Source organism: Erinaceus europaeus, chromosome 4 (assembly GCF_950295315.1).
Source record: "Erinaceus europaeus chromosome 4, mEriEur2.1, whole genome shotgun sequence".
Classification (NCBI taxonomy): domain Eukaryota; kingdom Metazoa; phylum Chordata; class Mammalia; order Eulipotyphla; family Erinaceidae; genus Erinaceus; species Erinaceus europaeus.
The window spans coordinates 86,452,399-86,480,081 of NC_080165.1; the positions used below are offsets into that span (position 1 = coordinate 86,452,399).

General features: G+C 38.5%; 1 protein-coding gene across 1 annotated transcript in view; it reads left to right on the forward strand.

Moving 5' to 3' along the window:
* Positions 1–27,683, forward strand: part of LOC103107678 (dystonin) — a 552,693-nt gene that overhangs the window by 211,480 nt on the left and 313,530 nt on the right. Inside the window, 1 exon segment of the mRNA XM_060190003.1 lies at positions 22,105–22,166. Within this exon segment, the coding sequence (XP_060045986.1) occupies positions 22,105–22,166 (62 nt within the window).

The window sequence follows — 27,683 nt, forward strand, 5'->3', positions numbered from 1 at the left end:
CTGCTTTAGTCTTCCTTGCAATTGGGTTTGATTCATCAAAGATGCCCCTGAGGTGTAGGTGGGAAAGTGTTTTACCAATGTTTTCTTCTAAGTATTTGATTGTTTCTGGTCTGACATCTAGGTCTTTGATCCATTTGGAGTTGATTTTTTTTCTGGTGAGATAAAGTGGTTCAATTTCATTCTTCTGCATGTTACAACCCAGTTTTCCCAGCACCATTTATTGAAGAGAGCCTCCTTTTTCCATTTAATCCTTTGGGCCCCCTTATCAAAGATTAGATGCCCATAGGTGTTGGGATTTCTGGGCTTTCAATTCTGTTCCACTGGTCTGTGTGCCTATTTTTGTTCCAGTACCATGCTGTTTTGATGATGATGGCTTTATAATATAGTTTAAGGTCTGGGAGTGTGATGCCTCCATTTCTGTTTCTTTTCCTCAAGATGGTTTTGGCAATTCTAGGTGTTTTCAGGTTCCAGATAAATGATTGTAGTGTTTGTTCTATTCTCTTAAAGAAGCTTTAATGGTGGAACTTTGATGGGTATTGCATTAAATTTGTATATGGCTCTGGGGAGAATATTCATTTTGATGATATTTATTCTTCCAATCCATGAGCATGGGATATCTTTCTATTTCTTGGTATCAGATTCTATTTCCTTGAGTAGTGACTCATAGTTTTCAGCATACAAGTCTTTCACTTCTTTGGCCAACTTTATTCCTAGGTATTTGATTGATTTTGCTGAAACAGTAAATGGGAGTGATTTCTGTATGTCTTCTTCTTCAGATTTAGTGTTTGCATAAAGAAATGCCACTGATTTTTGTACATTGATTTTGTAGCCTGATACCTTGCTATATTGCCTAATAACTTCCAACAATTTTCTGCTGGATTCTTTAGGTCTTTCTATGTATACTGTCCTATCATCTGCACATAGTGAGAGCTTGACTTCCTCCCTTCCAATCTGTATTCCTTTGATTTCTTTCTCTTGCCTGATTGCTATGGCAAGAACTTCCAATACTATGTTGAAGAGTAACGGTGACAGTGGACAGCCCTGTTTAGTCCCTGATCTGAGGGGGAATGCTTTCAGCTTCTGTCTATTGAGTATGATGTTGGCTGTAGGTTTGCTATGTATAGACTCCACTATCTTGAGGAATTTCCCATCTATTCCCATATTTTGTAGAGTTTTGAGCATGAACGGTTGTTGGATTTTGTCAAAGGCTTTCTCTGCATCTATTGAGATAATCATGTGGTTTTTGGCTTTGCTTTTATTAATGTGGTGAAAGACATTGATTCACTTACGGATGTTGAACCAGCCTTGCATTCCTGGGATGAATCCCACTTGGTCGTGATGAACAATCTTTTTGATATGTTGCTGTATCTGGTTGGCCAAGATCTTGTTTAATATTTTGGCATCTATGTTCATCAGAGATATTGGTCTGTTTTTTTCCTTTTTTGTTCTGTCCCTATCAGCTTTTGGTATCAGGGTGATGTTGGCTTCATAGAAGGTGGAAGGGAGTATTCCTGTTTCTTCAATCTTTAACTGTTTCCTGAAAGTTTTGTAGAATTCGTTCGAGAAGCCATCTGGTCCAGGACCTTTGTTGTTGGGAAGATTCTTAATAACTATTTCAGTTTCTTTGTCTGTGATTGGTGCATTTAGATTTTGTAGTTCTTCTTGGTTCAGTTTTGGAAGGGCATATGTTTCTAGGAATTGTTCTATTTCTTCCAGATTCTCTAGCTTGGTGGCACATAGTTCTTTATAGAAGTTTCACAGGATTCTCTGGATTTCTGTGGTGTCAGTTGTGATATCTCCTCCATCGTTTACAATTCTATTAATTTGAGTCTTCTCTCTTTTTTGTTTGGTGAGTCTGGCTAGGGGTTTGTCAATTTTGTTTAATCTTTCAAAGAACCAACATTTGGCTTCATTGATATTTTGTATGGTTCTTTTATTTTTGATGTTGTTTATTTCTGCTCTAACTTTAGTGATTTCTGTCCTTCTGGTTGCTTTAGGGTTCCTTTGTTCCTCTTCCTCTAAGTCCTTGAGGTATGCAGTAAGGTCGTTCATTTGGGCTTCTTCTTGGTGTTTAATATGTGATTGTATGGCTATAAGTTTCCCTCTCAGTACTTCTTTATCTGTGTCCCAAATATTTTGATAGGTTGTGTCTTCATTTTCATTAGTTTCCAGGAACATTTGAATTTCCTGCTTGAGTGAGTCTCTGACCCAGTGGTTCTTAAGGAGCATGTTGTTTAGTTTCCAAATTCTGTGTTTTTTAATAATTTTCCATTTGTTGTTAAATGTTAGTTTTACTGCACTGTGGTCTGAGAAGATACTTGGGATGATTTCAATGCTCTTGATTTTATTGATGCTGTCTTTGTGGCCTAACATGTGGTCTATCCTTGAGTATGTGTTATGTGGATTTGAAAAGAAGGTGTATTCCAGTTTTTTGGGGTGGAGGAGTCTGAAAATGACCAAGAGGTCTAGTCTGTCGATCTCTTCATTCAATTCTCTTGTATCTTTATTGGTTCTCTGCTTTGTTGATCTGTCTAAGTGTGAGAGTGGGGTATTGAAGTCTGCCACTATTATTGTATTACTATTGATGTATTTTTGAAATTCTTTCAGTAGGTGCTTAATGTATTTAGATGGTCCCTCATTGGGTGCATAGATGTTAATAATTGTTAAGTCTTCTTGGCTGATTGATCCTCTAATCATTATGTAATGTCCTTGCCTATCTTTTATTACTTTATTTAATTTAAAATCTATCGTGTCTGAGATGAGAATGGCTGTTCCTGCCCTTTTTTGTGGTCCGTTAGCCTGTATGATAGTTTTCCATCCTTTCACTTTAAGTCTGTGTTTATCTTGTTGTGACAGATGGGATTCTTGCAAGCAGCATATGGTTGGGTTATGTTTTCTGATCCATCCCCCCACCCTGTGCCTTTTGATGGGTGAGTTTAAGCCATTGACATTTATTGATATTATGGATTTAATGTATTGTAGTGCCATTGTTCAAAAAAAATTTTTTTGTTTGCTCTGATATATTGCAACTATTATAGTGATGTTCTTGTTTATAAGAGGTCTTTCAGAACCTCTTTCAGGGCTGGCTTGGTGATGGTTGCCTCCTTTACTGTTGTTTATCTAAGAAGCTTTTGATCCCTCCATCTAGTTTGAATGAAAGTCTGGTTGAAACCCTTTTTCATTCAGGGCTCGATAGATATCTTGCCACTCCCTTCTGGCTTTTAGAGTTTGAGTGGAGAAGTCTGCAGATAATCTTATGCGTTTTCCCTTGTATGTGACTTTTTGTTTCTCTCTTGCAGCCTTTAAGATCCTTTCTTTATCCTTACTTCTTCTCATTGTGACTATGATGTGTCTTGGTGTCTTCAGTTCTGGGTTGATTCTGTTTGGTACTCTCTGGGCCTCTTGAATCTTGATGTCCTTTCTGTTATTCAGGTCTGGGAAGTTTTCTTCTATTATTTCCTCTAGAATGTTTGCTTCCCCTTCCTCTCTTTCTTCCTCTGGCAGGCCAATTATACGAATGTTACTTCTTTTGAGATCATCCCATATGTCTCTGTTGTTGTTTTCAGTGTCTCTCAATCTCTTTTTAAGCTCTTTCATCTCTTTCTTTGTTTTCTCTAACTCATCCTCTGTCTGACTAATTCTGTTTTCTGCTTCTGTTAGTCTGCTTTCCCTTGCCTCAGCTTCTTTCTTCATTACATCTATTTCAGCTTTCAGTTCTCTAATTGCCTCAAGATAATCAGTATTTTCCTCGGGGGTCTCAACTGTTGTTTCCCCAATACTGCCATTCCTTTCCTCCAATGTTGTTTTCATTTCTGTGATTAATAAGCTTATTATTGCTTGCATACTTTTCTTATCTATGGTTACTTCTGACTGATTTGTGGTTTCTTCTGGGCTCTTGTCTTCATTCATTGGAGTAGCAGTTTTATTTGTTTTTGATCTACCCATTTTTTTGATTTATGTGTTTCCTTTTTTTTTTTATGCTCTGTTGTTCCTCAGTTGTTGTGTCTTGAGTACAAGTAACCCTGTACTAAATACCTTTATGACAATTGCACTCACCAACCTCAGGAATTACAGTAGCAACTGAAGCAAGTATTGAAGTAGTTTAATCGTTACCAGTTAGCCAAACAATTTCTCCAATCCGTGAAAAAATAGTAACCAAATCCCAGTGAAGAAAGAGAAAAGAAAGAGAGGATAGCAAGAATAGACAGTTATGCAAATCCACTATCCACTGTATATTCTAGGGGTAACAAGAGGGGAAAGGGAACTAGAGCAGAGATACACACATAGAGTCCACTCTGAGTCAGATTTATTCCCCAAAATAATTCACAAATTCAGAAAGGCATAGAAGAAGGAAGAAGTGTATGACAAGATTAAAAAAAAGAGAGAGAGAGAGAGAGACGAGAGAGAGAAAAGGGAAAAGATAAGAAAAAGAGCTGTAATTAAAGAGCAGTGAAAGGAAATTCCCAAGTGTGTATCAGTGAATTCGAAAAAGCACATTGTGGTGTGGGGGTTGGGGGCTGTGACTTTGGAAGCTGTAGGATTAAGGAAGAAGGGATGACAAGAATGAGAAAAAGAGAAAAAAAAAGAAAGAGAGAGAGAAAAGGAAAAGATAAGAAAAAGAACAGTCATATAAGGGCAGTGAAAGGAAAGGGTTTTGTTTTTGTTTTTTTTTGTATTTATTTTTAATTATTTAATTAGCTATGCGGGGTGAGGTGGGGGGGGTTGGCTACTTAGAAAGAATAAAGGCCAGAGGTTTCAGAAGGGTATAGACTTAGAATTAATGATACTCTCTGGTGGGGCAGGAATTTGGTAAAGAAAAGGAGCTACCCTCCCCTGCTAGGAGCTGGTCCCCAGGGACTCGTTATGGGGGGGCGGGAAGGAGGTATGCTTGAAAATTAAAAGGAAGAAAAAAAATTTTTCCCCCCTTTTTCCCTACTATGATTCTTAACCCAAATTAAGTTATAGTCACCTCCTTGGTGTCACTGCTAGGACCCCTTATTGGCTGGCCTGCTAAAGGCAGAAAATCCTACCGTTTCCAGGAGATGTGGTCAGAGATCAGCCACTAGCAGCTTCTCAGTCTGCCATCTTCTGGGAAACCCCCTGGGATATATTCTTAACTAGAACTCTGGGTCTGTTAAAAAGAGGCTAAAGTTAAAAATATAAAACAAAACCCTCCTCTGATTTCTTTAAGTAGCATAACACTGATAAAGAATTTCCAAAACTTTCCTGAATACTGATATTGATATTGTAGCAGCAGTCATGTCATATATAATGCTTAAATATCCTAGTGGTGTAAGTATAACTGGGAGGTTTGTTTTTCTGTATTTTCAGAATGTTCAGGTAAAAAAAAGGTGATTAATAACAGACTCCAGGAGTTTTTATACTCAATTGTTGATAAATCTTGTGAGAACAGAAAGCAGTAAATTCCTCTGCAGAGCAGAGGTCAATACTTCTTTGTTCCCAGCCACAGATACTGTTGATTCGCAGCTGCACACACTGCAATGACAAGAGAGTAGCATCTGATAGTTAATGGGGGGAGGTTAAGGGAGAAGATACACAAAAAAGCAATTGTGGCAAGAGATTTATGGCGTCCATTGTTCTATACCATTTATGCTTCAGCTTACCTAGCACATTCTATCCATGTCCTTTGTTCTGTGACAACTGAACTTCAAATGAAGCTTTCCTCTAAGGGTAATTTGTGATCTCGTCTTAGTTATTGATTCTTGTTTTAGAGTTATTTTTTATTTTTTTACCAACTGATTACTGCGTATCCCTACATCCCAGCTGGAGCAACCATCCTTGAAAAGGAGTCACACGTTATACCCCTTGCTACCTCTCCTAACCTCTCTAGCTTCTCCTTGCTCCCCTCCCTCTCTTTTACATCTTCATGTCTTCAGACCTCTCTTTCTCTTCCCTCTTTCCTCCTGTCTGCTCTCTTCTGTAGCTAGCAGGTTAAGAGCAAACCTAACTACACATGAGGTATGGTCTAAGTGGGGCTACTTTGATCTCTGTCTTAGTCCTTTTTTCCCCCACATCTTCTATTGAACTTGCCAAAGTATTGAAGACATAAATGAAAAATAACCTGAAACACCTCCTTAAAGTTATTATTAATAAAAGTATTCCAGTACATCTCCCTTGTTAGGATTCAGTTAATCTCAAAGTATGCAGGACGAAATGTTATATGCCATACAAGTCTTCTCATCGATCAGCCTCCATTCTTCTAATAAAACTGCAGTTTCTCAATTTGATGTGTATCCCATATGTATGCATGCACATATGTATGTGCAATATTCTAGATATCCTAGATGTGTTTGGATCTCTTTCACACTACTAAGTGTACCCTTCCTCTTCTTAATTTTTGTTTTATAGGTGACTTACAGTTCATTCATCTAGTCTCTACTGACTCACATTTAATAGTTTCAAGTTTCTGCTACAAGAGCTGGAGAGATGGCTTACAGGGTAGGGTGTACACCATGGCACTACATGGGAGATGCTATGGCACCAGACATCTCCAGGACTGTGTTTTCTCTCTTTCTGCCTGTGTATCTGCCTGTCTGTATTTGAAAAGAAAAAGTGGCCTGATGGTCCAATGAAATAGCTCACATGGATAGTGTGCTGGTTTTCTATGTGCTTGACCCAGGATTGAGCCCAGTTCCCACAGTCCTGAAGGAAGCTTGAGTGCTGTGGTTTCTTTCACACTCTCTTGTTTGCCACTCTGTCTCTATTTGGTGAGAAAAGAAAAAGAGATGAGGAGAGGGTAGAATGGGGCAGAGGGAGCAGAGGGAGAAGCAGAGGACACCTGAAAAGGTAAAATTGTATGTGTATGGATGTAGTTATGACTATGCAAAAGAAAAAAAAAGTTCATTAGTAGACATTGAGGAGAATTACATGTAATTTTTGATGCTATCTTAAAATATTAATATCATGGGAAAGAAACTAAAAGGGGCTGGTGGTGGTGAGACACCCATTTGACCACACATGCCACAGTGCTCAAGGACCTGAGTTGGGGCCTCCAGTCCCCACCTGCAGTGGGAGGACAGTTTGAGAGCAGTGAAACAGTACTGCAGGTACTATTTCTATCTCTGTCTTCCCCCTTCTCATTTTCTCTCTGTTGCTATCAAATAAATAAATTATTTAAAAACTCTTTATAAATATCTAATTAATGTTCTTTGTAAGGAAGTCCATTACATTAAAGAAGACAAACCCTGCTAAGGATATGTAGATACCTTAGAAAAGAAATATACCATGATGCCAACTTGACTTCCTCTGGTGACAACCCTACCAATGTACCCTGGAACCTCATCTCTCTGCAGCTATGCCCCAGTAGGGAAAGACAGAAACAGGCTGGGAATATGGATTAACCTGCCAATGCCCATGTCCAGTGGAGAAGCAATTGCAGAAGTCAGATCTTCCACTTTCTGCACCCCATAATGATGCTGGGTCCATACTCCCAGAGAGATAATGAATAGGAAAGCTTCAAATGGAAGGGATGGGATATGGAAACCTGGTGGTGGGAAATATGTGGAATTTTACTCCTCTTATCCTCCAATTTTGTTGATATTTTATAAATAAATTTAGTTTAAAAATACATATTTTACAAAAAAAGTTAAGTAGCAGCACTTCCAGAGGTGTGGCTATGGAGTAGGAGCCATTTCAGATCACTCTCCTGATAAACTGGAAAAAGACAATGAAATATCACCTGAAAACTCAACAAAATACAACCAAGATTTCTTTAGAAATTCACTAAGCCACAGCCGCTGAGTTGTGTATGCTACTATGACTTTATCCTGAACAACCTGGGCAGATGACCTCACCAGTGTGTCCCAGAACCTCAATTCTCCAGAGCTAAAGAAGCTATCACAGGAGGGGAAGGAATATGGAGTTCTGGTGGTGGGAACTGTGCCCGTCTTATCCTGCGGTTTTGTAAGTGTTTCCATTTTATAAATAAATAAAAAAGAAAAAGAAAAACCAAGATCTATTCCATACTTAAAAAAAAAAAGTCTAGGGTTATCCCTGTTTTATTACTGGCCTTACCAATTTTAATTCTCATTAATGATAATTTCTTTATTTTTTTATTAGTGATTTAATATTGATTTACAAAATTGTAAGATGACAGGAGTATAATTCCAAACCATTCCCACCACCAGAGTTCAGTGTCCCCATTTCCTTCACTGGAAACTGTTTTAGTCCTCCCAAGATCACAGATATGAATCAACTATTGTTTCTATAACAAACTATCTAAGTTTATATATATTTGCTCATTTTTTCCTTTGGTCCTGACTTCTCCTCCTTCCTAAGTCACACCAACTACTTCCCAGTGTCTATTTTTTCCCCCTCTTTTCTCTCTAGGTCCTGATGGAATTGGAGTTCAGAACCCTCATTTACCCTTCCAGGAGTATGAGACCAATAAAAACAATTTTTTTTTATTGCCACCCTGATTATCAATGGTGGTATTTTTTTCTTTCTACTTTATTTTTATTTGACAGGACAAAGAGAAAGTGATAGAGAAGGGGGAGAGTGAGAGAGAGAAAGATAGACACCTGAAGACCTACTTCTTGCTCATGAAGTATCCTCCCTATAGGTGGGGAGCAGGGACCCAAACCCAGATCTTTGATATGTGGGAGTATGGACCCAGGGTCATTATGGTGTGCAGAAGGTGGAAGGTGGAAGGTCTGGCATCTGTAATAGCTTCCCCCGCTGAACATGGGCATTGACAGGTCAAGCCATACTCCCATTCTCTTTCCCTAGTGGGGCAGAGCTCTAGGGAAGCAGGGCTCCAGGACACATTGGTGGGGTTGTCTGCTCAGGGAAGTCAGGTTGGCATCATGATAGCATCTGGAACCTGGTGGCTAAAAAAAGAGTTAACATAAAGCCAAACAAATTGTTGACTAATCATGAACCTAAAGGCTGGAATATTGCAGATGAAGATTTTCAGTCTCCGTTTTGGAAACAGCTAGTAGGTCTATTTTAGGTATATTCCAAAGGGCCCATGACTTTATTAATAGTTTTTGCCTGAGCCTGACATCTGATATGCAGGTGGATCCATGTTATTGTCTGAGGAGATGATGTCACGGCTGGAAAAAGGACCAGAAAGCTGGATCAGGGAAGAGAGTAGCTTCCAAATATGGGAAATGTGTATAAATATTGTTGACTGTAAACCCCATCGATTTGATCTGGGGCTTAGGATCTGCTTAGGAGCCTATGTAACTTCTGTATCCCTGTACGTCCGAACTCACATTCTGTGGTCATGAGTAGGAACCTTCTGAGTTGCACCAATTTCAGGACCCATTGGACCCGTCTTCCTCAGTTGGTAGATAGAGTATGTTATCCAACCCCCTTTCAGAGGATGGAGCATTCTCTACCTTTGTTGATCCATATTGGGGGCAAGGTCCTATGGGGGCCCTGAAAAGGGTCCATTATGCTGTTCCTGTTTTCGCCGGGCTGGCTTCAGGGGCGGGTAACAGACGACCAGGGACTCATGATTGAGCTGTAGGCAGTATCTCTTTATTCGTGCAGGACGCAGCGCAATCTATACCAAGCTAAGCTAAACTAAACTAAAAACTACAATCTTGTCCTTATAAATATACTAGCCCAGTAGGGTGGGAACAGGATGCGACGCAGAGAGGGTGGAGAGAAAAGTGACTGGTGAAAATCAGGGTATGACAAGGAGAGGGGGCGGGGCAGGTGAGAATTCTACCACTAAACCACCAATGCCCTGGAGGGAAGGTGGTGCTTGTTAACAGAGGTTATGTAAATAGAATGAAGTGGTTATGTAAATAGAATAGTGTTAAGCAGGGGGGATTAAAGTAATGAAACAGAAGGGGTTTTTAGAAGCATACCAACAAGAGAGATCTATTTAAGGTTTAGGCTCATTGTGTCTATGTGGGAATCCCAGGACTCCCCTACTAGAGTCACAGCTGATGGGGTGGCCTGACAGTGACTAAAATGTCATATTTAAAGAACCCTAGACTCTTTTTATGCTACCAATTCTTGTAGAAGAGGAATTCTGTTTAAACCAGAGCTTAATCTTGAAAATGAAAAAAGGAACCCCTCTAGATGGGGAGCCAGGGCTTCAAACATGGATCCTTGCATGGGTCTTTGAACTTTGTACTATGTGCTTTTTTTTTTTTTTTTTTAAATTTATAGAAAGGAAACACTGACAAAACCATAGGGTAAGAGGGGTACAACTCCACACAATTCCCACCACCAGAACTCTGTATCCCATCCCCTCCCTTGATAGCTTTCCTATTCTTTTTTTTTTTTTTTCCCCCTCCAGGGTTGTTGCTGGGCTCGGTGCCTGCACCATGAATCCACCGCTCATGGAGGCCATTTTTCCCCCCTTTTGTTGCCCTTGCTGTAGCCTCATTGTGGTTATTATTATTACCATTGTTGATGTTGTTTGTTGTTGGATAGGACAGAGAGAAATGGAGAGAGGAGGGGAAGACAGAGAGGGGGAGAGAAAGGTAGACACCTGCAGACCTGCTTCACTGCCTGTGAAGTGACTCCCCTGCAGGTGGGGAGCTGGGGGCTCGAACCGGGATACTTACGCCAATCCTTGTGCTTTGCACCACGTGCGCTTAACCCACTGCCCCACCGCCCGACCCCCAGCTTTCCTAATCTTTAACCCTCTGGTAGTATGGACCCAAGGTCATTGTGGGATGCAGAAGGTGGAAGGTCCAACTTCCGAATTTCTTCCCCACTGTACTATGTGCTCTTAACCCTGTGAGCTACCACTCAGATGCCTAATTTCTCTGTAAACCTTTTAGTCTTAAAATATTTCTTTGCACCATGCAAAATCACGAGAATCTGCTGTTGCCAAAAGTAATTATAGCTGAGGCAGAACAAAACTTGTCTCTGGGAGATCACACCTATAGGCTTGAAACATATGGTACTTTGCAGTAGTGACTAAGTTGAGAAATTCCTAAGGAAATAATGTTGGTATTCGTTCACCATGGAGACCTTAAATGTTTTCTGCAACCTTTCTTTTAATGATCAGTGCTTTAATAGCATGACTGGTAGAACTTTACTAGTAAGAATCTTGCTTTTTACCATAATAATGTGATCCTGGGAAACACGTCGCATTTCTAAATTCCTCATTTCTTATTTTATAAAAAAAAATTTTTTTCCTCCAGGATTATCGCTGGGGTTCAGTGCCTGCACTATGAATCCACTGCTCCTGTGGCCATTTTTCAAAAAAAATTTTTTTTTTGGATAGGACAGAGAAATTGAGAGGGGAGGGGAAGATAGAGAGGGAGAGAGACTGAGAGACACCTGTAGACCTGCTTCACCGCTTGTGAAGCAAACCCCCCTCTAGATGGGGAGCCGGGGACTCAAACGTGGATCCTTGCATGGGTCTTTGAACTTTGTACTATGTGCTTTTTTTTTTTTTTAATTTATAGAAAGGAAACACTGACAAAACCATAGGATAAGAGGGGTACAACTCCACACAATTCCCACCACCAGAACTCTGTATCCCATCCCTTCCCTTGATAGCTTTCCTATTCTTTAACCCTCTGGGAGTATGGACCCAAGGTCATTGTGGGATGCAGAAGGTGAAAGGTCCAACTTCTGTAATTTCTTCCCCGCTGTACTATGTGCTCTTAACCCTGTGAGCTACCACTCAGCTGCCTAATTTCTCCTTCCTTCCTTCCCTCCCCTTTTTTTGTAGTGAGCATGATTTTGTAGGGTTGTTAAAATAATATGAAATATGTGTGTTGTGTGTATGTGACTGAGAATAATACCTTGCATGTGGTTAAGTATTCCATACATATTTTTTATATAATTATGTTCAAGTATAGAGACTCAGGTATAGAGGAGACAGTGACTTTAAAACAAAGTTAGAAAAGAAGGGACCTGGTGGTGGCACATCCCATGTAGCACATGTATTACCACGCACCGTGGCCTAGGTTCAAATTTAGAAAAGAAAAAGAGGTGAAAAGACACTTTAAACTATTCAGCAGAATTGGTAGGTTTTTCTTTTTCATTTATGATGTATTTAGAAGACAGTAATAGAATATGTATGTTTCAAAGCAAATTGATAGTTACTAATCTGACAGCATCTTTTCCTTTGGCATGATAAAGTTTTCTGGTTCTTTGTTGTTGAAAGTAAGTTTGTGTGTTATTTTAGAGTTGATGTTTATGTAGCTTCTATTCATGCAGATTTTATTCAGGCAGGTCTAATGCTTCAGGTAAGTGTAACAGTGTTGAAGATACTTAGTTTATTGTTCTTTAGAACAGGAGTGCTCATTTATTGACATTTTTTCATGCTCAGAAATGAAGTTGTTATGAAAGCTTTATGGAAAATTTGTACTTATTTTCCAGCATTCTTAGATTAGGATTTTTGTTGTTTCATGAGGAAAGAATTGAATATATATATATATATATATATATATATATATATATATATATATATATATATATCTTTTTTTTTTTTTTTTTGCATCCAGGGTTATTGCTGGGGCATGGTGCCTGCACTACATATCCAATGCTCCTGGAAGCCATTTTTTCTCTTTTGTTGCCCTTGTTGTTTATCGTTGTTACTACTTTTGTTATTGTTGTCATTGTTGGATAGGACAGAGAGAAAATCGAGAGAGGAGGGGAAGACAGAGAGTTGGAGAGAAAGATATCTGCAGACCTGCTTTACCACTCGTGAAGCAACCTCCCTTGCAGGTGGGGCTTGAACCAGGATCCTTACGCAGGTTCTTGTGCTTTGTGCCACCTGTGTTTAACATGCTGGGCTACCGCCTAGCCCCCTAGACTATTAATTCTTAAACTAGTTTCTCTTCTTTTTTCTTTTCTTCTTTTCTCTCTTTCTCTTTTTCCCTCTCTCTTTTTGGACCTGGGGCCTTGCACATGCACAAATTTAACTGCTCTTGCTTAGTTTTTTCATTTCATAGAGGGAAAGAGTGAGGCAGATAGAGAGGGTGAGACACCACAGCACTAGGATTCTCCTTGTGCCATGGTAGTCACAAGGAGACTACCTGTGGTGGCAGGGCTCAAATCTTAGCTTCACACATGATAAGAAACAAGGCCTATTCAAGCCCCCGTTTCCCCACCTGCAGGGGAGTCACTTTACAAGCGGTGAAGCAGGTCTGCAGGTGTCTGTCTTTCTCTCCTTCTCTGTCTTTCCCTTCTCTCTCCATTTCTCTCTGTCCTATTCAGCAACGATAACAATAATAACTACAACAATAAAAAAACAACAAGGGCAACGAAATGGAATAAATTTAAAAAAAGGAAAGAAACAAGGCCTATCAGGTGAGCACCTTGGGCTTCTTTCTTAAGTTCTCCAGAAATTGTTTTACTTTTTTATCAGTGATTTAATATGGATTTACCAAATTCCACACCGTTCCCATCACCATCACCATCACCATCACCAACACCAACACCAGTTTTATGTCCCCATTTCCTCCACTCAAAACTGCAACAGATCTTCTAAGGTCACAGATATGGGTTGGCTATTATTTCTATAATCTATATTTACATATATTTGTTCATTTTTTTCAATAGTCCTGCCTATTTTCTATAGTCCTATTCCTATTGCTACTTCTGAATGTCCTTCCTTTTTTCCTCTTCTCTCTCTGAGTTTTTTTTTTTTTTTTTTTTTTACTGATTTCATAATGATTGACAAGATTGTAGGATAAGAGGGGAACAATTCCACACAATTCTCACCACTAGAGTTCCATATCCCATTCCCTCCATTGGAAGCTTTCCTGTTCTTTATTGCACTGGGAGTTTGGACCCAGGTTCACTATGGGGTTCAGAAAGTTGGAGGTCTGGCTTTTGTAATTGCTTCTCTGCTGGACATGGGCATTGAAATGTTGATCCATACCCATAGCCTGTTTTCTTTCTTTCCTTAGTTGAGCAGGGCTCTGAAGAGGTGGGATTCCAGGACACATTGATGAGGTTGTCTTCCTAAGGAAGTTAGGTTGGCATCATATCATGGTAGCATTTGCAACTTCGTGACTGAAAAGCATTTAGATATAAAGCAGAACAAATTGTTTAATGATCAGGACCTAAAGGTAAGAATATAGCAGATGAAATTTGGGGGTCTCCATTTTGGAAGAAGCTAGTAGCTCTATTTTAGGTGTATTCCAAAGGGCCCATGACTTTACTAATTTTTGCCTGAACCTGACAGCTAAATGTAGTTGTGCTAATGATATTGTCTGTGGAGATGGTGTCAGAGTTGGGAATAGATCTATAAAGCTCTATCAGGGAGAGCTTTTTTCCCCCCTTAATATGGGAAAAGTAAACAAATACCATTAATTGTAAACCCCATCAATCTGATTTGAGGCCCATGTCTGTTCATATTCAGCACAGGAGCCTGTGTAACCTCTGCGTCTGTGTAAGTCTGAGCTTGCATTCCATGGTCAAAGCTAGGAACATTCTAGGCTGTACTCATTTCAGGACCTGTCTTCCTTAAGTGGTAGAGTATATTAACCCAACCTTCCTTCAGAGAGTGATATAGTCCCTAAAATTGTTGACTCACATTAAGGGCAAGGTCCTGTAGAGGCCCACAAGAGGATTTATAATGTTGTTCCTGATGGAGATGACTAGTGATGCTGGAGAGAGGAACCTGTCAGAAGTCTAGGCCCATCATATCTATGTTGGAATCCCAGGATTCCCTGACAAGGGCCCTGGATGATGGGGTAGCCTGGTAGTAACCAAAAGAGCCATCATGAAAGTGTGCTGGTCTCTTGCTCTTATCTTATTTATCTTTTGTAGTCCTTACTTTATCTGACAAGGTTGGACTTAGAATGATTAAGGGAAGTGAAATAGAAAGTAGGAGAGGAGGGTATCTAGGTCTAAGTAGAAACTATTTGATTAATACTTTATGGTGACATTTTTAGGTGTTTCTGCTTGCTTGCTGCACTTACTGAGTTACTGCAAACTATTGTGCACTTTTAATTTAAGGTATATATTTTGCCCTAACTTAAGGATACAATGTGCACACGTGCCCCATCTCATGGGCCCTGGTCTGTATCTAGGTTCTTTGGCTTTGTTAGGAAGTGTACCACCTGAAATGGAATTAAGAAGTCCTATGAGCTGGGAATGTTCTCACTAGAGTAATGGAGCTGAAGGGTTGACATTCTACACCTAGGGTCTCTGGACACTGTCCTAGGTGAAATCCCCCCCCCATACTTACAATGAGCACAGTGGCAACTCACTTGAAGAACACAGAATTCAAGAGAAAAAAGGTGAAATATACACAAGGAAATGATTAATAGTGGAAATCCTCCTGAAAGATATTTATCTGGCCTATAAAATTGAGCTATCTGAATCACATTTCTTATAGTATTGTGAATATCAGAATCAGTTAAACAAGTTAGGCTGGCTGGCTGCTTATTTTTATTCTAGAGGAATTCTGCCTGGGGTGTTAAACAAGAGAATGTGATGAGCTAGTTTGTAGTGAAATCTAACAGCTTTGCCTAATTGAAAAAAATCAAAACAAAACTCTAAACTGTTTTTACAGAAATTTGTATAAACAGTTTTAAGATTGAATAGAAAAGTAGACAATGTAGTTTCTCTTTAGTAATATCTGTATTTGTCCCCTACAAAACAGTGGAGGACGCTGGCTTTGCTAATGTTTATTTAAAAGGGGGAGTTGACTAGTTTTCAACTTTCAAGTGGGAGTGTCTAGGCAGTGTTTTCCTCTCTATATAGAAAGGTAACAGAAGTCTGACACAGTGTACGGAGTTAGGGAACTCCTGGATAGATTTTTCACAGAATGATGGGGCAGCTCACGAAAAATTATCAAGACTGGAATGCAAAGCTGGTGGGGCTGATGTGCTGTATGGGTTAGTAGTATCACCTGTAATATCACTTTCTTGTTTTCAGAATTGAGAAAGGAAGTTGGATTGCCTTTGTTGGCTTCTGGGTCGGGAGTTTAGCAGACTGTAGGGCACCTTTTAGAAATAAGTACAGGCTAACAAAATTTCTGAGTTTCCCTCGAGAATGTCCCCCTTATGGTAGTGCTAGAATGTATATTGACTATTTAAATGGCCTTCATGTATATTTTATGAGATACTGTGTAGGTTTTTTCTTTAATCGGATTCTGCTGAAAACGATGTAGTGTAGTAGGTAACAATGCTTTTGTGCACATTTACTTCTCCCCATTTTTTGTGATTCTTTGTTTGATGTGTTTTAGTCACAGATTTTATTAAGGTAATCACACATGTATATTTTGGTTAAACTTACTGTGTAAATGAAATAACTTGCAAATGGAGGAGTGCTTTAAAATTTCATTCAGAAAAGTAAATAGGTAGTCTGTAAAATCAATAGAACTAGTTAAAATCACAGGAGTGATTTTTTCCTTTTTGTTGTCATAGCAACATTGCCATAAATACAAATCTCAGTGTTAGACATCTCTCACTGAGATGAAATAAAGAACCACTAAGAGACTTGTAATTGGAAAATTAGATGGCGTAATGTAGAATACTCCCTTTTGAAATAATGTGTATGGAGAGTGCTAAATCACAGTGTTTACAGATTTAAATTATTCCTTGATTCTACATTGCCTTCTTGAAGAAAGTTGAGTCCTTTACATTCATATTAACTCTTTCCTACAGTCCATCTTATTTTTTCTCTCTTTATATAGAACTTTTCTCAGAATGTCTGAATGGGACTTGTGCCTGTTTATCATAGTACAAAAGAAAATAATTAGGTTATTACTATTTTAAAACAGTATTAGAAATTATGAATTATGTGGTATTTAGCTAGCTTTAGTCATTTTAACTTATCCCTGTGCTAATCATCCTTAAGTATTACCTTGATATTGTATGCCAAATATTTTTACTTCCATCTTGGATTTTTACCAGTGCTTTTAAGCTTCTAGAACAACCATCATCATCAAACCTCAGTGACTAAAATAATCTTTTAATGTTCTGTTGTTTAGGTGAATTTATTGTCTGTAACTGGAGGGGAATTGTTTATTAAAATGGTATTCTTTATGTAAGTTACATAGGAAGGAAATTAACCAATAGATGGTTGATCCTTAGAAGGTATGATACGTCTAGTTTTCGTATTCCTTAAAATATAAGACAGTTTTTTTTTAAGTTTAGGAAATAAATCTACATTAACCATTATGTATCAAGAGGAGTTTATTTAATGAACATGGTACATTGGATTCAACGGGACAGAGTAAATTTGTTAAAAGCTCACATTAGTATATGATTTAATAAGTTGAAATTTTGGGCAGAGTAGTTAAAAGAATGCCTCACTCTCATATTTTGTAAGTTCATAAAGAAGTTACCTGTTTTTTCTTGAACTGTAAGTGGTCCATTGCAATTTTTTTAGGAGGGCAGGTAACTAGGGTATTTATTTATTTATTTTTTACCAGAGCACTGCTCAACTCTGGCTTATGGTAGGATGAGGGTTTGAACTTGGGACTTTGGAGTCTCAGGCTTGACAGTCTCTTTTAATAACCATTATGCTATCTATCTCTGCCCAACATTAGGTTCCTAACTGGATGGGAATAATAAAGATATTACCTAGGAAGTAACTTTTCATTATGTTTTACTTGTGATGGAAATTTAGAGAGGCGCTGCTGAAATTGCAATATAAGTACTAGACTTTGACTCAGAGGTTCCTTTGTTAGCAATTACTTGTTGAAAGTTCAGGGCAGGACGCAATTCCTCAACACCCTGGCTGTGATTGAGATGCATTTAGCACTTCCACTGGAAAGTTTAATAGCAACTGAAAGCTGTGCTTTGGAGAGTATTATAATAATTGACTTCTACCTATACTTTTCCAATATTAAATCATTAAAGCAGTGTTCTTTTTAATGTCAAAGTTTTACATGATTGACTTCTATCTTGCTATGAAGCTTTCTCTTCTTGGAACAGCCACCTGAATGTGATGACAGGGTTGATCTTTCTTTCATTTTTGCTTGATTACATAATATCACATCCTTTGCGCTGTAGACATGCAGACCTGCTTTTCAGTGAGGTACCCTCTCTAGATGTTAACTTTAGGGAGAAAGGCAATTGTGTTTTTCCTCAGCAAGGTCGTTCCAGCTTCACTTTTGCACTGTGCTTATCAAAAGACCTGTTAAATGCAGGCATGAGTGAATGAATAAAGGAAAGCACAAAATCCACATTTTCCTATACAGAGGTTTAGTAGATTGCTTTTTTTCTTTGTTTTGACTTTATGTACTAGTTAGTACTTTGTGCTCATTCTGAATTCTTTAGAAATAGCAAAGCAGAAAGATCCATACAGCCCTATTACTTCTTTGAGACATAGAAGCCATACATACTACCGTGTGAAAGTATATAAGTAATTATACACTATTATACTGAGTTGGTTTGTCTTTTTGAAACATAATTAATATAATGAGAATTTATTTATAGAGCACAAAGAAGCATTGTTTCATTTATTCTGAGATGAACAAAGATGAGAGAAGTAGCGATGGTGCCCAGTGTGTTCAATAGAAGAATTACTCAATATTTTGTGGATGAAAATGTCTGTGGTAATTTAAGTATTAGCAAGACGTCTAGGGACTTAGAGCTGAGAATCAGGCAGATTTAGCAATACTGGTATAAGTACTTCAGCATTTATGTTTAGGAACTCACTCTCTCTTTTGGGTTTGGCAACTCCTCACCCTCTCTTCCTTTTTAAAAGCAATACCATGGAATGAACCCAGGGCCTTATACATGTATGATGCCCCTGAGCTTTGATATTTTGATATTTCCAGGGGGAAATATCAAAGCACTGCTCCACCACTCATAGAGTTCCTTGGTGCTTTAATGTGGTGCCAGGGTAAAGAATATGCTTTACCCACTGAGCTACTTTCCACCCCCTCCCTTCTGCAATGGCTTTTAATACTTGCCATTCAGTCAAGAAGCAGAAGTTTGACAGACTGCAAAAGAATTTGTTGCATGTCCGAAGATTGCTGACAGGTTTGAATTCTGGCATACCATAGGAATACACTGGGGGCAGCTATTCTGCTGGAGAGCCTCAGTCAGTCTCTCTCTCTCCCCCTCCCTCTTCCCCTCCTACTCCCCTTCTCTTTCCCCCTCCCCCTCCCTCTCCCTCTCCCTCTCTCCTCCTCCTCTCCTCCCTTCCCCTCCCCCTCCCCCTCTCCCTGCATCCCATATCACCCCATTCCCTCTCTTTCTGCATGTACCAAAAAGAATGAAATAGGTAGTCTTAAGGCAGTAAAATTGTGCATGTGCTATGCCATAGTGTTGTAAAAAAGCAGATAAAAATACAATAGAGTTGGTGACAAGCAGAATAATGTGATAGACTGTGTTTAGGTACCTTTTTGGTACTCCCTGACCTGATGGTGATATGTAGTGGAAAGGGTCTCAAAGAGTACTTTGGAAAGAATAAAATGAAAATTTTTGGCACCTTCCTCTGATTTTACATGTTGCCGTTACAGTATAGGAGAGCTATTAGTTAATGTGCCTTCAGTGAGTAGCATTATAAAGAACTGAATCTGGACAAGCTATTGGATTGTTTTGTTAAAATTTATTAATCATTTCCTTATCATTGGACATTCATAGTTTTAAAAGACTTTTATTTTGCTATACATTATTATTTTTTCAATATTTTTATTAGTGATTTAATAATGACTGACATAGATATTCTTTTTTAGGGGGTTGGGCGGTAGTGCACTAACTGGTTTAAGCACACATAGTATAAAGCACAAGGACCCGTACAAAGATCCTGATTTCGAGCCCCTCGCTCTCCACCTACAAGGGGATTGCTTCATAAGTGGTGAAACAGATCTGCAACTGTCTCTTTCTCCTTCTTTGTCTTCTCTTCCCCTCTCAATTTCTCTCTGTTCTATCCAATAAAAAGGGAAAAAAGGTGGCTACCAGGAGCAGTGGATTTGTAGTGCTGGCAATAACCTTGGAGGCAAAAATAAACAAATAAATTAATAAAATAAATTTAGATATATATATTTTACAGTTTTATGGGTACATTTTGTAAATGTGATTATGGCTTTAGCATCAATTTCAAAAGAGGGTATATAGTTTTAGATTTTTGGATATTTGTTGGCAAACTGTCCTATAGCAGTGCTGCCCAGTAGAAATTTTTCTGTTTTTTTTTTTTCTAGTAGAGCACTGTTATCCAATAGAAAATTCCATAATGATGGAAATATTCTATATTTGTATTGCCCAAGGTGTAGACTTCAGTTGTGATTAGTATAACCAAAGAAATGATTTTCTTTTTGTTTCAGATAAGTTTGGCATAAATTTAAATAGCCATATATGTGACTAGTGGCTACAGTAAGACAGTGTGGACCTAAAAGATTAAATCACATTCCATTACTAATATTAGTATATGAGTGCTTATACCTCTCAGCATGAAATTTTTGTTATAAAAGCTTGGCAGTTTCATAGTTTAAAAAACCCTATGTTGGGGGAGTCAGGTGGTAGCGCAGCGGGTTAAGGGCACGTGGTGCAAAGTGCAAGGACTGGCTTAAGGATCCTGGTTCGAGCCCCCAGCTCCCCACCTGCAGGGGAGTTGCCTCACAGGTGGTGAAGCAGGTCTGCAGGTGTCTATCTTTCTCTCCCTCTCTGTCTTCCCCTCCCTCTCTCTCCATTTCTCTTGTCCTGTCCAACAACAACGACATCAGTAACAACAATAACTACAACAATGGCAACAAAAGGGAATATATAAATAAATAAATATGAAAAAAACCCTGTGTTGTTATTTGCTTGTAAAAGTCAGTATCTATAGATATTAATATTTTAATGGATTACCTATTTTCTTTTGGCCAGTTTCGTACTAAGATACTCCTTTATTTTTAATACTAACATTACAAAATTACAAATGTTTTCCTCGGTTGTTTTATTTTTAGTATTTTTATGTTTATATTATTATAAAGTAGAAGCATTTGAATTTACACGACAGGAGTTTTGAAAGAAGTTTTAGTTCTATTAAAGTAGTACAGGAATGAAAAATGAGGTAGACCAGATGTGAAGAGTGTATAGAACTTGGAGGAATCATGCTAAGTGATTACATGAGATAAACAAAAAGGGAAGGGTGATCCTGGATAGTCTCACTTATAGGTGAAACTTAACAACGACGGAAAGGGAAAACACAGAGTGAAACCTGAGCTAGATATGAAAGCAAAGAACTTTTGCATGAAAGTAAGGAACTCTGGGCAAGAGTGGTGTTGGTATTCTTCGTGTTTGTTTGGCGCCCTTCCCCCTACCTCTGAGAGAAATGGTTTGGCCCTTGCTAGTTTCGCGGCCCTCTTTCTCCCCGCCCCACCCGTCCCGTATGCAGCAGTGGTGGAGAAAGAATGATGGGGAAGCACATGGTGTGGTGATTTGCCCGTTTGTGAATAAAGATTAAACTGCAGCTTCTCAGCCCAGCCATGTGTCCCCAAGTCTCTGTCTCTGTCTACCACCGTGACACTAGCCCGGCCAGCTGGAGCCCCCGAATTTTAACAACAAATGGCGCCCACGTGGACCTGACCTGTGCATCTCTCAGATAAGTGAAGACAATTTGGCTACCTATGCACTATGGCCTTCTCTTCTGCTTGTGAAGAGATCTCCAAAGGCCTCTGCCCTTTCTTCACGAGACTGTTCAATTTCTCTCTGGCCTATTAAAAAAAAACAAGACAAACTAGGAGTGAAGCAGAATGATTAGTGGTTTCACCAGAGTACACTTCATACCAAAGGGCCTGGATATAAGTCCTAGTTAAAAAGTAATTTTATAACTATTAGCTGAATCATCACAGATGAATCTTTTAAACTCTCCAAGTCTTACGTAATACATGTATGAAAATACCTACTCTCCCTCATATGGTTTGTGAAAATCAGAAGGGATGTAATATGAAGTAAGATGTTTTGTGATGTTTAGTGCAAGGGCTTACCTGAAGCTAGTTTAAGAGAAATAACTTCTTTGTGTTGGCAGTATGATGAAAGTTCTGAGACAAAATGTATAGAAGGCATTTGCTTAATTCTGATATTAGGAAGGGATCAGCATGACAAATAGCTCTTTAGGACTTTCTAAATAGCCTAAAGTTGTCAAAAAGTGAACAGGAAAATTCAGATGCACTAGACAGTACCTTGGAATAACTATTTTAATCTCTATTCATAATCAGAAAATTTTGATAGATTTTCATCAACTTTATTTTATATCTTTTTCCAGATGAACGGGACAAAGTTCAAAAGAAAACGTTTACAAAATGGATAAACCAGCATCTCATGAAGGTCAGTTTATGTTTCTTTCACAGCTTGCAATTGTTTTGTATGAGGTCATTTACTCTGCTGTGATTAATTATATAGTTCTAAAGCACAGCCTTTTTCTTTTAAACATTAACTTGAAAGTTTAAATTCTAGAGCACTTCTCATGCATTTTAGGCATCTATAATTGTGTGGTGTGTGGCCTCTGGGTAATGATGGAGCAGAGAAGATTAGTACTGAGAGATTACAGTGCATTCGGTAGCATTAGTGAAACCTGTTATTATTGGACTCTAAAAAAAAAGTCCAACAATTCAACAAATATCTAAATATTTATGTGTTGGAAAGGGGATGGGAAAACTGTGGTTCTCAGTAACAACTTCTTTTCTTTTTCAACATTTAAACCCAGATTGATCTGCTATCAGATTAATGTGAATGGCAGAGGGTTAGATGAGAATAAAGATGGATCATGGAAACTGGTGTCTAGACTCATTTTACTTCTTATACTTAGTATAACCCAGGACTTCACACTTACTTATGTATTCATTTCTCCATAACAGTTAACAGTGGTTAAATTATTAAGTTAATGTTTATATGTGTGCCACTGGTAACCAAGAATCTGACAAAACCTTCTCAGAAAATAAATGTACTTGCAAAATTTGCATACTATCTCTTAGAGTTACTGGGTCCCACTAAATATTTACTTTGTCAAACTTTATTTTATTGGGCAGAGAGAAATAGAGAGGGAAAGGTGTGATAGAGAGGAATGGAGAGACAGATACTCACAACATTGCTTTACCACTTGAAGCTTTCCCACTGTACGTAGAGATTGGGGCTTGAAGCTTGAATCTGGGCTCTTTGGCATAGTACTGTGTGCACCTAACCAGGCAGCCACCCATCCATGCCCCGTAAGGTTTTTCTATCACTATCAGCTAAAGAATCTTTTGATTGTTAAAATTGTCTAGTAGTCAATTTCCCTCACATATGTGGGCAGTCCTAAAATTGGAAATAGGTAATGTTTGAATGTCTGTTGTTTAGAACTTGGAAAAATATTTTCTCACAAAGAAGCAGTATTTTAAAAACAGTATTTAAACTATTTATTTACTTGATAGAATTAGTGAGAAATCGAGAGGAAAGGGTGATAGAGGGAGAGAGACACCTGCAGCACTTCTTCACTGCTTATGACACTTTCTCCCTGCAGGTGGGGACTGAGGATTTGAACCTGAGCCCTTGAACATTATAACATGTGCCACCACTTAGTCTCAGAAGCAATATTTTCAATATAATCAATGTATTTAAACTATCTTATAGCATTGGAATGAAACATTATATAAAAACATTTACTTACTCAAAGAGTGTATGAGAATAAATCAAGTGGCATTTAGTCATCCCTTTTTCATTATTTATTAACAAAATCATTTTCCTAAGTTGTTAGATGCTCTTAAGGATGAAATAGCACATGCTCCTCAATTAATCACTTTGAGGATGGCTATACGATGGTGCATCTGGTTAAGTGCACATAGTACTAAGCAAATGGACCTGTGCAAGGACCCGAGTTCGAGCCCCCACTCCCTACCTGCTTCAGGGACACTTCACAAGTTGTGAAGCAGGTCTGCAGGTGACTATCTTTCTTTCTCCTTTTTTGTCTCCCCCTCCCATCTCAATTTCTCTCTGTCTTACTAAATATAATGGGGGGGGGAGGAATAGCAGCCAGGAGCAGTGGATTCATAGTGCTGGCACTGAGCCCTAATGATTGACTGGAGGCAAAAAGAAAAGAAAAGAAAAAAAACAACAACTATTTTAATTACTACTAGTAGTTGAATCCTGTGATTCTGTGGTGTATTAACAAAAGGTAAAAGGCTGAGATTTCCATTTTATGATACGTTTGCAAGAGAATATAGTGTGAATTCTTTTAAAAATATTTTAAAAGTATTTTTATTTATTTATTTTTTATTATTGGATAGAGGCATACAGAAATTGAGAAGGGAGTGGGATATAAAGAGGAAGAGAGAAAGAGAAATACTGTCATCACTGCTTCACCACTTGTGAAGCTTCTTCCCTTCAGGTAGGGACCTGGGGCTTGAACCTGGATCCTCATGCATTGTAATATGTATGCTCAAGGAGTTGCCACACAGCCTGCCCCTGTATCTTTGGAATTTTAATAAGGACATCAGCAGTTTAGCTCCCCTGCCAAGCTTTCATCTCTTCCAGTAAGTTGTATGCATATAATGAAACCACTACTCTTTTTCACAGACTTAGTAAGTGCTGGTACTCATGTGAAGTGGTTCCAGCCAGGGGGTAAGTCTCCGACGGGACCACATGATTCAGAAAGTAGAGCTCGGGGAGTATTCTGGTACAAACACTCATTTATTTGGAGATGGTTACAGGTTTATATAGAGGGTTAAACAAAGAACATTTTTCACATATGTCAGAAATTACAGGTTTCTTAAAGGTCAGCTTGCCCCTATAGTAGGGGGCTGGTATGACAAGAATTGATGCGATACATAAATGTCAAAATGATTATTCTCCACAGTGCAGGCAGGTTAATTATCCAAAGGCATTTGAGAGAAGCATAGGGGTTAAACCAGTAAGGTGAGGTAGAGAAAAGAAAAACAAAGCTTGATGTAAATCACAGATATCCAAGGGCACAAGGAAATAAGATTTGGGAGCTTTTCACTGTCTGGTGTTGGGGGTATATAATAGAGTGTGTTCTCTGTTATGATCAAAAGGTGAAATGGATGTGTGAACTTTGAGTGAACCTTAAAGCAGGCAACCATTTGGCCTGTTGCTAGCAGGGAGAACTAAGTGTCTTTCCAGACCTCCATCCAAGCATGGGAGAGATTCCCTAAGCTCTACCAAGCTTTCACATAGCCCCACAAGTAAGAGGTAAATTGAGGTGTGGAACTTTGAAGCTGAGAGCTTCAATAGGAGTTTCCCATTTCTGAGGCCACTTTAGAATTTCTCCCTGTGTTCTTTGAAAGGGGAAAAAAAAGGTTTTTTTTTTGGTTTGTTTCTTTGTTTTTTTGAGAGATATGCCTGTGGTAGATACTGGCCTACCCACCTTTGCCACTGTCACTAAACTATCTGAAGGTGAGCATGTGGTAGTGAGTAGACATACCCCTGTCTTTTGTAGCAAAGATGCTACTGTAGAGAAATAGAAGAAAAATGCAGTGACCCCTATGGGGACATGATCCTGGTACTATACAGATATTTTTTGAGGATCTGTTATACTGGTCATTTATTTTGAGCTGTTTATAACTAGAATGATTTGAGTATAAAAATATTATCTTTGCGGTGGTCGGGAGGTGGTGTACCTGGCTGAGTGCACATGTTACAGTGCACAAGGACCCAGGTTCAAGTCCCCGGTCCCCACCTGCAGGGGTAAAGCTTCACAAGTGGTGAGGCAGGGCTGCAGGTGTCTCTCTGTCTCTCACCCTACCTCCCTTTTCATCTCGATTTCTGGCTATCTCTATCTAATAAATAAATAAAGATAACAAAACATTTAATAAAAATATTATCTTTGCTAAAAACACTAATTGAACTGTTTTTAGTACAAAGTCTGCATTACTCACACCTAGGGTCCATCATTGTAACCAGCAAGACAATTCACAGTTTATAATACACACTGCATACATCAAGTTATTTCATCTTCTTTACAACTTTCAAGCTAGTTTTCAGTTAGTGGTTACACATATATAGCTTTTACAGTCTTCTAGTAATGATCTGAATCCTGACTTGCCTAGAATATGTAACTGTATTTTATAAATAAAATCTCAAAGATTTACTAGTTTTTGTTGCCATTAGACATTAACGAGACCGACTGATTAGGACTGTAATAAAGTTATCATATTTGATTTTCAAAGTCTACTATAGGTCAAAATTAAAAATTATCTATTAAGTATAGACTAATTTTTAATTTTTTTTTTTTTTAACCAGAGCATTGTTCAGCTCTGGCTTATGGTATTGCAGGGGATTGAACCTGGGACTTTGGAGCCTCAGACATAAGAGTCTTTTTGCATAACCATTATGCTATCTACCCTTGCCCAAATATAGACTCATTTTAAGGAGTGGGAAAGCTAGGCTGAATAGTTCTGGCTAAAGACCTACTGTTTGATTTAGCTCATAGTGTTCTTGTTCACTTTGGTTTGATTGTCACCTGAATGTAACCTTATCTTAAACAGAAATTCCTCCATTAATATCATCAATATGTTGGGTTTTAAGTGCAATGACATATAATGAGACTCAGTTTCTCAAATAATGTTGTACTGCTCAATGTTAGCAGGGACCCCCCCACATTAGTGTTATAACAAAACAATATCAGACAAAGCACAATTATTCAAGAACTTGTACTCTTAAGAACCATGCATTGAAATTTACCACAGAGAATTCATATGAGAACATAATTTTAAAAGTTTTTGTTCTTATGTAAGTAGCTTCAATGAAGAGCACAATTAAATATCCTCAATAGTTTGGGAGACCAGGCTGTATAGATTTGTATTGTTACTGGTCAACTAGAGAAAATTCAACCTCCATATGATCTTTCTGTGTCTGATCCAAGTGATGATAAAAAAAAAGTGTCGCACTACGTGTTTGTAGTCAACCTCATTTTGTTACACTAAAAGGAACATTGGATACTTTTGTTGTATATGGTCTTTTAGCTATAATCTAATTGATGAATAATAAAAGGTAAACATGAAATTTGGATTATGCCAACATTAAAAATATTTCTCATATTGATTTTATTATATTCTTTTTTTTTTTCCCCTCCTCCAGGGTTATTGCTGGGCTCGGTGCCTGCACCATGAATCCACCGCTCTTGGAGGCCATTTTTTCCCCCCTTTTGTTGCCCTTGTTGTAGCTTCGTTGTGGTTATTATTATTGCCCTTGTTGACGCAATTCGCTGTTGGATAGGACAGAGAGAAATGGAGAGAGGAGGGGAAGACAGAGAAGGGGAGAGAAAGATAGACACCTGCAGACCTGCTTCACCGCCTGTGAAGCGACTCCCCTGCAGGCGGGGAGCCGGGGGCTCGAACCGGGATCCTTACGCCGGTCCCTGCGCTTTGCGCCACATGCGCTTAACCCACTGCGCCACTGCCCGACCCCCTATTTTATTATATTCTTAACAGGTTCCATAGCTGTCTTTATTTTATATTCCTTTCTAGTTAATGAAAAGTGTTAGAAAATGAAAAGTTTCATAAAATGGGGTCATGTTTTATAAATATTGAGTGGAAATATGATCATGAGGAATGAATCAATAAACTAAAAGATAATTGTTGGATAAGGAAAAAAAAGAGAGACTAAAACAGTTAATTTTGAGTGATTTTATATGTGTTCATTGTTTCGTCTTTTTAAATTGTAGTTCAATTGTCAAATTAAGTTTTTAATATGTAGGGAAGAAGAAAGAAGGTGGCCAGTAATGATGCTAAAGTGTGCAAAGTCAGGAGTGAAGGCTGCCTTGTGCATTAATGATGCTTCCTCACAGTCCTGCAGGTATAGTGCAGATAAACTGGCAAAGTGCTAAGGGACTTGGGCTTAGGGTCCTCCATC